Genomic DNA, 12,734 nt, shown 5'->3' on the forward strand with positions numbered 1-12,734 from the left:
ACTCTGAATTTCTGTGATTCTGTTATGTAGGAAATCATCACATTCCAAATAAGATCATGAGACTGCTTCGTAAAGGAGTAAATCAAGAGAAAATTGAAAATATACTTTCTGACTCATTGGTTCTGTCACATAGAACGCTTTCCCTCACACCATTACATCCTAAATTCACATAGATGCCAACCACACTTTAAAATGGCAACCATTAATCTAAGATGCTGGAAGACTGCAGCAAACTTGTGATATACCTTTTTAAAATCACACCTTCCTTGGACAGACAAAGTAAATATGTGTTGGGCTTAACAGATTTCCTGCTAGGCTACACTGTCTGGAAGAATAAAAGCAAACAGATAGAGTATTGTCTTTATCACATACTGTGTTTAATTAAAAAGAAAGAAAGAAACACAAGATTTTGCAAGATAATAATAAGTGCAGTTAAATTGATTGTCAACTAACTCTTCTGGTCAGCAAAGTATGAGATTAATTCCCCTTCATAATAAAAATATTCTTGAGATTCTTCTTTAAAATATTTCTTCTGCAAAGTAACTAATTATAAATCCGCTTTTTTTTTGTTTTCCAAGATATTGAAGACTTTGAAACTAAAACAAGAAGCACAGTATCTGTCCGAGAAGGTCAAGGTGTGGTGCTTCTCTGTGGCCCACCACCACATTTTGGAGGTATGATGGGGTGATTTGGGTCACATCATTAATGCTGTCACTTGGAGAGTGATGTGAGCACATCAGGTCTTAGAGTCAATGATCACCTTTTATCAAATCAAAGAAACTGTGAATCTCGTCAAGTGCATTTACTGCAAACAAATAGTTCTATATCCAAATATTTTCTTTTTAAAATATTTGTTCAAGCAGCCACGCAGCAAATATGTCTTTAAAGAGATACAGCATGGCATTGTACGTAGTGTGAGTGCCAGGGCTTTGTAGAGAAACTGACCGCGGCTGTAATTTGGTGCTGTGACAGGCAAACTTCATGACAATGGGGCAATTTCTTTAACCCACTTTGAGGCTTGGTTTTCTCATCTATAAAATAGAGACATTAACTGGTTTGTTTGTTTGTTTGTTTAGTTTTGCTGTAAATGTTAAAGGAGCTAATAAGTGTAAATTGAGTAGTGTAATAACTAGTACTTTAGTAAGCAAAGGAAGTTAAGATTGTTACTACATTTTTATTTTGGGGCTCTATGGAGAAGCAAATTCCAACCAACACTCCTCTTGGCAATGTCACATTAATTATTGGAAGGATAGACCCCATTAACTGGAAGCAAATTCTGTATAGGACCAAATCGGAATGTCTCCTGGCAACGGTAAAAGTCAAGCAATAAATGCCAGCCTCTACTTTGGAAGACTCTGGATTGGTCAGTGGATTGGCCCGTTGTCAGGGATAGAAACTACTTACTGATTCTCATCCCCTTGGGAATGAATTTTCTCAAATTTCCATGATTTGGTAAATTTAGTCATGATTCTCAACCCACAGTGAACATGAAGGAGGTAGTGTGAAAACATCCATGGGGTCATTTGTTACAAACCAATATCACACTGATTATATTATAGAAAGCTTAATAACAGCAAGGACTTACACAGCACAGACCCAAGGACTTTAACATGTCTTAGAGTCTTAAATTTTCACAAAAACTTTTAAGAGATATATGAGTATAATTATTGTTTTACAGGCTCAGTACACTATAGAGAAGTAGAAAGATGTTAATTAACTGGTTTAAGGTCACACAGCTGACAGGCAATGAAGCCAGTATTAGAATCCAGGAAGTCTGGCTCCCAGACCCTCAGCTCTTAACTATCACTGCCCTTGTTATAGTTGATTTCCACTCTGGAATGGGAACTTTTAAAATGCATAGGACAGGTGTTTAAAAATGAAATTTAAGCAATTTACTTTTAATGTTAAGCCAAATATTATTTATGAGCCTTGAGAAACTTGAAAGCATTTTTCTATTATTATTTTTACACACCGTCATGAATTGCCATGACCAAAAGAAAAGAAAACTAATTCAAAGTTAACAATATCTTATTCAGTATTATTACAGAGTATTACAGCATTATATTCACCTGAAATGATAGGGAAGAGTTGCAATGCTTTTAATGCTATATTGAGATAAAATAATATTGTTTCAGAACACACAAAAATTGCTCAGGCTCTTTTGGTACTTATTTTTTAACCGTATAGAAAATTGTTTTCCAGCACCATAACACAAGATGACAAAATATGCAAAATCATATCAGTTTGTCTTGTCAGTCTATGTCATTTTATGCTCTTATGATATTATTCAAATATTCTTTACACTATTGAAGATTGTTTTCAACTTTGTTTAATCGCGAACAAAAGAAATGTAAAATATTTGTAAATGAATCAGTTCCATATGTAAAAAATTTTTTAAAATTAAAAGGCAGCCAGACAGGAGACGCTTGTCCTTGTTACCTTGTCACCTATCAACATTAAAGGATATGTTGATCTTTTAAAGCATGTGAGGTTCTCATTATAGTAGTGCCCGTGGGATCAATGCCATAAAATTAAGTCATAGATATACAAAAACTGCCTTAAATTAAGACCTTTGTAACTGAATAATCTTGCTGCATGGGAGTAATGGCAAATTGTCTAATACCAATTTTTTTTTTTTTTTTTTTTTTTTGAGATGGCGTCTTGCTCTGCCTCCCAGGCTGGAGTGCAGTGGCTCGATCTTGGCTCACTGCAAACTCTGCCTCCCGGGTTCAGGCAATTCTCCTACCTCAGCCTCCCGAGTAGCTGGGATTACAGTTTTGCACCGCCATAGCCAGCTAATTTTTGTATTTTCAGTAGAGATGGGGTTTTGCCATGTTGGCCAGGCTGGTCTCAAACTCCTAACCTCAGGTGATCTGCCCACCTCGGCCTCCCAAAGTGCTGGGATTATAGGCATGAGCCATCGCGCCTGGTCCCAGATTTAATTTATGTTACAAGTAGCATCTCATCATAATTCCAAGCATATTTGTTGGCTGAATCCTGTTTCTTGCAGTTAAGGTCCCTGTTTCCTTGATGACTGGCTGTTAAGGTACACTCTCAACTTGTAGAGGCAGATGAATTTTTGGCCATGAGCATTTGTCCATTGTCAAACCCAGGAACAGAAAATCTCTCTCACATTAAGTCCCTTGAACACTTCAAATCTCTTTAGTCAGGAAGAGCCCCATCTCTTGTAAGGGCTCACCTGATATAGACCATGCCTACAAAAGCTGAAGTCAGTTTCTTTAAATCAACCTGTGCTATCTAATCTTATCTAATCATGGGCGTGATCTCTCATCCTGTTACAAGTCACACTCACACTCAAATGAAGAGAATTATACAAAGCCATGGGTCGTTGAAGGTCATCTTGGAATTTTGCCCTACAATATGCTTCTCAAATATTATTTCTTCTGTTTCCAATCTCCCTAAAGGCTCTATATTTCCTACCACACATGGCTCTCACAGAGCAATGTCCTAGAAATATATTAATGGGGGCGGACGGAGTTAACAGAGCACTGTAAAGTAAATGTTGGCATGGCCAAATTATTTTTTAAATCTCATGTGTAAATATTAAAAAAGCTTCTCATAAAGAAAAGTGCCACAGAATCCCCAGAGATAGAAGGTCATAACGGCTGATTTTTTAAAATTTTTATTTAATTATTTTTTTGATATGGAATCTTCTTCTGTTGCCTAAGCTGGAGTGCAGTGGCCCGATCTCCGCTCACCACTACCTCCGCTTCCCAGGTTCAAGCGATTCTCCTGCCTCAGCTTCCGAAGTAGCTGGAACTACAGGCGTGTGCCACCACGAACAACTATTTTTTTTTGGATTTTTAGTAGAGATGGGGTTTCACTTCTGACCTCATGATCTGCCTGCCTCAGCCTCCCAAAGTGCTGGGATTACAGGCGTAAGCCACCGAGCCCAGCCAAGACTGAAATTTTTACATCAAATTTTTGATAATTTAATTCTGTTGTCTTTTTCAACATAAACAGTCAGCAAGAATGAGTCTCACAGGGAGTTCCGCAACAAGGGAGAAATCACATTAAACTTGATATTACCAGAATATCCTGAATTCTTTATGCTTTCTTTTTAGTGTATTCACATAAATTATAGAAAAAAATTTTTTTAACAAGGCAGGCTTGTCAAATATATTTTAGTGTGATGTGTGTATAACTTTATAGAACAGTAAGAAAACGTACCAACGTGGCTAAATTTTATAAATTTACCCAGCAAAGAATGGCTCCACAAAACAGAAAAGTGTCTAGTGGGTTTTTCCATGTAAATGATTGGCCACAATCCCATGAAACAGAGTAATCAACATAAACCAAATAAACAGGTACTTTTATAGAGCTGTCCTTTCTTCTGCATAAACAAACAGAGACCTGACTCCTGCATAGGCCTTCTGTGAATGCTTTCTACCCAGTTTTGAAGCATAAACGCAAATGTGCTGCTCCTCTAGAAAGAAAGGGTTTTACACGGAAAGGTTATTTTAGCAGAGAAGGCATCATAGTGAAAAAGAAAAAGAACCTAGGCAATAATGCCAGGACACAGTTCAAGACACTCTATTTTATCATTTCAAAATGTGGAAGCAGAATAGGCACCATTCTCTGTAATCTGAGTGGAAGAGTATATTTCTCTTTTAATCCTATTCCCTAATCAGAGATGGGTTTTGTGATTGTAACTGAATCTCTGTCCTTTGGACCAGACTCAGCCCTTGTTCCCATCTTTCCAAAAAATCTTATCTGTAAAATATTTCCGAGAAATGTAGGTTTCACGAAGTTTTGTAATGACAGCACAGAGAGGACTACAAGGCACATCTGATTACAAAACTTCACTGAGATTCCTGTTAGACATCTCCTTCGTTCCTCCTAAACGCTCTCACTGGTAGGCTATGACTTCCTACATCTTCCCAACAATCTCCAACAATTCCCTTGATTATCTGTTATAATTCTTCTCCATTTGGACACCTATCTCAGAAAAATTCAATACTCCTTTAGCTTCTCAGTGCTTGGCAGAACGAAATTTAGTAGTTGGCCAAACAAAAATATTTTATTTCTTCCACTATGTCCCTGCAGGGTTCCAAGGTCATCCCTTGGTTCGTGCAACAGAAAGAGGCAACACACAACTCTTTTATTTTATTTTTTCTTTTTTTTGAGAGGGAGTCTCGCCCTGTTGCCCCGGCTGGAGTGCAGTGATACCATCTTGGCTCACTGCAACCTCCGCCTCCCAGGTTCAAGTGGTTCTCCTGCCTCAGCCTCCTGTGTAGCTGGGACTACAGGTGCATGCCATCACACCTGGCTAATTTTTTATGTTTTTTTAGTGAGACGGAGTGGGTCTCCAACTCCTGGCCTCATGTGATCCGCCTGCCTCGGCCTCCCAAAGTGCTGGGATTATGGGTGTGAGCCACTGCGCCCAGCCCACAAAACTTATTTTATATTTATTTTATTTATTTATGGGGCATAGGATGCCACTGTGCCTTTGGCTGAACTTTGAGCTGTATGCAGAAAGGTCTTTCCACCATGGATTCTCACTCACCTCAAAAGTGAGCTTTTGTTAAGTTTCAGTCACTCGTCACAAAAAGTCTGCACAAACTATTTGCAACAGAGCTGAAGGCAGAATTTCCTTTAAATTTTGGAATAGACATAACGCCCTTGAAACCAAAACTGAAGGAGGAATATGAAAACAAGTAGTCAATAAACTTTCATGGGCCCAGTGAGTTAGTCCAGCCTCATAGGAAATTTTATTTAAAAATGACAGAATGAAGCAACGATACATATTGTCTACAATAATTAAAACCTCCTTCACTATGTAGTAATAGTTTCACTTTATCCAAAGTAAAGAACACTCTTTCCCTTTATTCGATGGATATGAAACTCTCAGCTGGGCACAGTGGCTCACACCTGTAATCCCAGCACTTTGGGAGGCCAAGGCGGGAAGATCACCTGAGGTCAGGAGTTCGAGACCAGCCTGGCCAACATGGTGAAACTCCATCTCTCCTAAAAATACAAAAATTAGCCAGGTGTGGTGGCGTGTGCCTGTAATCCCAAGCACTCGGGGGGCTGAGGCAGGAGATTCACTTGACCCCAGGAGGTGGAGGTTGCAGTGAGCCAGGATCACGCCATTGCACTCCAGCCTGGGGGACAAGAGTGAGACTTCGTCTCAAAAAACAAACGAACAAACAAAAAAGAAACTCTAAATCCTGAGCTCATAAAAATTATAAGTTTAAAATTTGATTTAGAGGAAATGTTCCATTCCCTCCTCAGATCCAACTTTCAGGTTGGTAGAACAATTGAATTAATGCCAGAAGTTTGGATCATCTATGTCTGTAGCAGGAAGATAGCACTACTGTCTGAGCCCGCTGTTTGTATTTGCATCAATAAAGACGTTGACAATTCCACTTAAATTAAAAGTCATTCCTAGCAAAGGCTCAAAATTGTGTTATAGAATAAAGAGGAAAATTATGTAGAGAAAAAAGCGCTAAAATTTAATATGCTCTTCCTCTAGTTGGTGCGTTTGCTGTTTCTGGAGTAAATGAAAGTGCTTTTGTCTTAGTGGGTAGGTCAAATTGGCAGTGGACATGTTACTCTGAGGCCCTTTGAATGTGTAAAAGGCAGACAGGCCCAATAGTCCCTGTTGGTATAATAATAATAGTAACGATAATAACCATATTATTGAACTTGTACACTGAGTATTCACTCAACAAATATTTATTGTGTAATTACTAAGTGCCACTCGTTTTTCTGCATTTTAGTGATAAAGTGGAGAGGAGAGACCAAGTTTTTAGTTCCATGAATCTTATAATAAAGAAATGTAAAGCATGACAGGTGGTAATAAAAGCCAGAAGAAAAATAAAAGGGGATAGGAAATAGTAGATGTTGCTATTGTATATTCTAAGGTCAAAGAAGGTTGCACTGCCATTTGAGCAGAGAACTAAAGAAGTGAGGGAGTGAGACATATTAAGTAAAGGTAGTTCAGGTGGAGGAAAGAGCATGTGCAAAGAATCTGCAGGGAAACCATGTCCAGCGTGTTGGGAGAATGGCACTGAGGTCAGCACAGGTGAAGTAAAATGAGCAAACAGGAGAGTATATGAGGACACACAGCCTTACTTTCAGACATTTTAGGTACTTTGCCTTTTCCTGTGAGTGAGATGAAAATTCACTGGGTTATATTCAGAACAGTGACATGCTTTCTCTGACTTTCATTTTTAAAAACTTACTCTGGATAGTAGACCACAGAGGGGCAAGAACATAAGCAGTTAAAAAGTGATTGTGTTAATTCATGAGATATAATGGTGACTTGGACCAGGTGGATTGCTGTAGACAAGTAGACAATTACCAATCTTCCGTATGTACCAAAATAATTTCCTGAAAGACTGAATGTGGGTTATAAGAGAAAGAGAAGGGTAAAAGAGAACTCCAAGAATTTGGGACAGACCAACTGGAACATGGAGTATCATTTATTGGGGTGGAGTTGATGAAGGGGGAGCAGGTTTAGGGATGGAGTAAATCAGGAATTTGTTTTAGGAGATGTTAATGTTCAGATACCAATCAGATACAAGGGTGAAAATTTCCAGCAGGCAGCTGGATTACCTGTTTAGCGCAAAAGATCTGGTTTGAAGAGCTAAATTTGGAACTCACCTTATATAAGTAATATTTAATACTACATAATTGGATAAGATAATGAATACTTACTGTGTACTAGGCATTCAACTCAGCATTTGCAATACCTCAACTCATTTAACATTTTCAGGAAAGATATGTCAATTTTACAAATTGAGTATTGTGTTAAAATTGTTAGTGTTAACTAACAACTATAGTTAACTGAACTAAACTAATAACATAACTTGACCAAGATCTTGTCTCTGGAATTCTAAAGATCCTGTCTAAACACCAGTGCATTTATTCCACTGCCTAATTTTCTCTGGCATAATCTGGTCTAGAAGAGACACTTAAAAGTTGTTGAATAGTACAAGGAGATAGCAAGAGTTCTTTACTGGAGACTGTGTAAACAACCCACGGAGAGGTCGACTGATTTACCTAAAATTAGTGTACACTGTTAGAACCAGGGAGCTCATGGCTTTTCCCACTCTTCATAGCTGGCCAAAGTCAGCCCTCTAAAGTTTATTTCTTTAAGTCCCATGTTTGTACATTCCTTCCCTCCACTTTCAGACTCCATTCACTCTTAGAAAGACTGTTTTCGTTGCTTTCCAGCACATCAAACAGAATTCTCCTGTTGCAGCCTGTTACCATTTGTAGAAGCCAGGGTTTTCCAACACTGGTACACTTTGTGGCAGTAGGGCCAGATGTCGGGGAGATAGGGAGTAATTCTTTCTTTCTTTTTTGTTATCATACTTTAAGTTCTGGGGCACATGTGGAGAAGGTGCAGGTTTGTTACATAGGTATACATGTGCCATGGTGGTTTGCTGCACCCATCAACCGGTTATCTACATTAGGTTTTTCTCCTAATGCTGTACCATCCCTAGGCCCTCAACCCCCAACAGGCCCCGGTATGTGATGCGCCCCTCCCTATGTCCATGTGTTCTCATTGTTCAACTCCCACTTATGAGTGAGAACATGTGGTGTTTGGTTTTCTGTTCTTGTGTTAGTTTGCTGAAAATGATGGCTTCGAGCTTCATCCATGTCCCTGCAAAGGACATGAACTCATCCCTTTTTTATGGTATAGTATTCCATAGTGTATATGTGCCACATTTTAAAGAAAATGTGGCAATCTATCATTGATAGATAGGCATAATATCCAGTCTATCACTGATGGGCATTTGGGTTGGTTCCAAGTCTTTGCTATTACGATATTAACCTTAAAGGTAAACAGGCTAAACGTCCCAATTAAAAGACACAGACTGGCAAATTGGATAAAGAGTCAAGACTCATCCGTGTGCTGTATTCACCATATATTTGTATCCTATGACTTACTCGGTCTCCCTTAGAATTGGAGGTTTCCCAGCAATTCACTGAGAAACTGGCTATGAGATAAGAGTCCGGTAGGACTGGTTTTGCAAAGTACAGGTCAAAAAGACCCCACCGATAAAATGAGATGTGGTAAAGAAGCCAATCAAAACCCACCAAAACCAAGATAGTGAAAAAAGCTATCTCTAATCATCCACACTGCTCATTATAAGCTAATTATAATGCATTAACATGCTAAGAGACACTCCCACCAGTGCCATGACAGTTTACAAATGCCATGGCAACTTCCAGAAGCTACCCAATATGGTCTAAAAGTGGGAGCCTTCAGTCCTGGGAATTCTCCTCCTCTTTCCTGGGAATCTAATGAATATTCCGCCCCATGTTTAGCATATGAGCAAGGAATAACCACAGAAATATCCAGCAAGCAGCCCTTTGGGCTGCCATGCCTATGGAGTAGCCACTCTCATTCCTTTACTTTCTTAATAAACTTGCTTTCACTTTACACTGTTGACTTGCTCTTGAATCCCTTCATGTGAGAAGCCAAGAACTCATGTGGACTCCCAGGCTAAACCCCAGTGTTGGGGTTTGCCTTGAGACAGCTGTGTTTTCATTCCTTCTCCAAGTAGTTTTGGCCAATGTACAACCAGTTCTATAGTTATTTGGAACTTAGCAATATTAGGAACCCATGAGACCTTTATTTAACTGTCATTTGTAGGCCATAAAGACCACCATCTCCTTGATTCCAAACAGTAGGTGTGTAAATCAGAAGGGATCCAATAAAATCCAGGTGATCAAGCAGTAATTGTGGAATGACTGGGAATTCAAAGAGGAGTGGATTTTAAAGGTGTTAGGCACTTTTCTGTGTTACATCATAAACTTCCTCGGCCCTAATATCAATGACTTCAGTCCAGAAAAGGAATTATTCTTCCTGGATTAGGTTTTTGGCACTGAGCTAGCATAACCATGATTTACCACCCAAGAGTCAGTCACATTTAACCCTGGAGCACTACACAAGATTTGCAGTAAAGTACACACATTCTGGAATATTCCAAAGGGGGGATTTACCCAGCAAATCTGAACACTATACTTCAAGTTCTTTATTCTGCTCATTTATTTTCTGCCTCAGGAAACATGCTACCAGTTTTGAGATCTGTTCTACAGTGCCAATAGAAGTTCTCAGTGTCAATGTTTATCATGATGGTTCTCTTTCACATGACATATTTTTCATCTAATAAAAATTACATGCTATATAATGGGTATAATTGCATATATCTTTCTTGTTTGTATTTTAAATATTACAGTACAAGATATAGGGCTGTAAAAGATGTCAAAACATAATCATGCTCTGGGGAAAATAGGATTTGTTGTATGCTTGAGAGAGCAGCAGATAGAGTCTTCAATCGCTTACTGCAGATCTGCTGTTTCTAATAATAATAAAATTGTAGAGGATGGTGTCATTGTGAAACTACAAAAAATGCTTCAGGAAGGACCAATTATCATTCAACTCTAATGCTACTGCTGAATCATCACAGGAAAAATGCATCACAACCATTAATAACCGATAAATGTCATACATGGTGGAGAAAATATTTAAAAATTCAATGGTTTCAACCTAAGTGGATCATGAATTATACATTTAATTAAGAAAAGCCAAATGGGAAGGTTTTTAAACTTCCAATTTGGAAGGTTTTTTTTTTTCTTTCCCCATTAAAAGATATACAAATTAAGCACAGCAGTGGCTGATGCTGGAACAAAACAGATAAAAGCCCCCAGTGCACGCTGGCTGTTCAGATGAATGGGAAGAGCCAGCCCATGGGGAGAAGGGAGCAGGGCAGGGTGAGAAATACTATGACAGCAAAGACTTGCAGCTTTACATCTTCACCAATTCAGAGGGCACAAAAGGGCGCCTTGATTGTACTCCCAGAGCTGCTGCTACATCTATTCCCCTCTGCTTCTTCACTTGTAAAAATGAAGAGTAGGGCTGGCAGGTCTCACAAATCCCTGCCATCCCAGACATTTTATGAATTTATAAACTAAGAAATAGCCTTTTCTCCAGACTCCAACACACCACTCAAACGCCAATGTACAAGTTGGTCCACCATTAAAAATTCAGGTGTTTCCCTTCCCGGTGTGATTATGCAGAGGAGACAGAGTTTTATCATTTTTATCAATGATTTCCAAAGTGTAGCTCCAGATCCCCCAGTGTTATTGTCACCTGGGAGCTTGTTAGCAACACAGATTTTCTGACTCCTCCTCAGACTTACTGAATCACAAAGTCTGAGGGTGGAGCCCAGCGGCTTGTGGTTTAGCAAGTCTTTCAAGGGGTTCTGATACATGAAGTTTTAGAATCTCTGCTTCAGAGATGCCCATTTAAGAGGGAAAATTTACTTCTACAAGTTTTTATATCAGTTCTACTCCCTGATAATATCACCAATAAGTACTTTACAGTAATTGCAAATGACAGTTTAACTAATTAATCTATGAAGTTCTTAGAAATTGGACACAAGACAGGCAATGTTAATGGGGGAGGGAATGGACAGTGAGGAACATTTGTCTTAGAATGTGAGTAAGGTTGGTTACTTGTGGAGCTTGGGAGTTTTAAAGGAAGGTTAAAGGTGAGGAGGAAGAGTCAAGGAGAGGAAATGAACATAGAAAAAGAGGATCAATTGTAAAGATATTGAAAAGTAGAAAGCTATTGTTATGGGAAAGGGGTTCAGATCCAGACTCCAAGAGAGGGTTCTTGGATCTTGCACAAGAAAGAATGCAGGGCGTTTTCATAGAGCAAAATGAAAGTAAGTTTATTAGGAAAGTAAAGGAATAAAAGAATGGCTACTCCATAGACATAGCAGCCCTGAGGGCTGCTGGTTTTCCATTTGTATGGTTATTTCTTGATTATATGCTAAATAATCATTATATACCTCCCCTTTTTAGACCATATACGGTAACTTTCTGATGCTACCATAGCATTTATAAATTGTTGTGGCACTAATGGGAGTGTAGCAGTGAGGTCACTCTCATTGCTATCTTGGTGTTGGTGGGTTTCAGCCGGCTTCTTTACTGAAACTGTTTTATCAATAAGGTCTTTATGATCTGTATCTTGTACTGACCTCCTATCCCATCCTGTGACTTAAAATGCCTTAACTTCCTGCAAATGCAGCCCAGTAGGTTTCAGATTCATTTACACAGTCCCTATTCAAGATGGAGTTGCTCTGGTTCAAACGCCTGTGACACTATTATTAGGGAAAGAGCAAAGATTTGGCATGTGAAGAATCTAGGTTCAAGCCCTACTCCTCCCACACATTATGAATACAATTTTGGGAAATTACCTTTGCACTTAGTTCTTGCACCCTTTCTGTATAACGGGCTTATTAGCAATATTTTTTTTGCCTCATAAAGCAATTGCTGGCGTGATGAAATGCAAGTTTTTTTTCTGAATTTATTATTAATCTTTATGTAATCTTCCCTATTTCTGGACTAGATTCTTCCAGCAGCTTCTAAATATCCCACTATTAAAGAAGGACACACCACATGTAGGAATAGATTGGAAAGTTTTAGCAGCTAAGGTAAAAATGAATTCACCAAGGGAGAGAGGAAAATTACAGTCTCAGGTCCCAAGATTACAGGTTGAAGAATACAAAGATTTCTTGGGCACTAGCGGCAACCTGTAATTTTTGTTAAGTGAAAGGGGTGACATTGGATTTCAGAGAGCTAAAGCGTATTTCTCTCCACAAATAGGCATTGAATAAGGATCCGTAAGCTGAGACATGGCCCTGGGAATTTGCTCAAGATTGTCTTTATTTCACAAAAAGGTTCAAAAG

The 12,734-nt window shown here is 38.8% G+C and overlaps 1 protein-coding gene across 6 annotated transcripts in view; it reads left to right on the forward strand.

Moving 5' to 3' along the window:
* The window catches only part of CNTN6 (contactin 6), a 306,119-nt gene that overhangs the window by 184,849 nt on the left and 108,536 nt on the right, over positions 1-12,734 (forward strand). For all 6 annotated transcript variants that reach the window (XR_007723159.1, XM_050778571.1, XM_050778569.1 and 3 more), the window contains one exon: positions 579-674. Coding sequence is in view for 5 of the 6 variants with exons in the window: in XM_050778571.1 (XP_050634528.1) it covers positions 579-674 (96 nt within the window). In the remaining variant the exon portion in view is untranslated. The remainder of the gene's footprint in view (positions 1-578; positions 675-12,734) is intronic.

The sequence above is a fragment of the Macaca thibetana genome, chromosome 2, assembly GCF_024542745.1.
Source record: "Macaca thibetana thibetana isolate TM-01 chromosome 2, ASM2454274v1, whole genome shotgun sequence".
NCBI lineage: Eukaryota > Metazoa > Chordata > Mammalia > Primates > Cercopithecidae > Macaca > Macaca thibetana.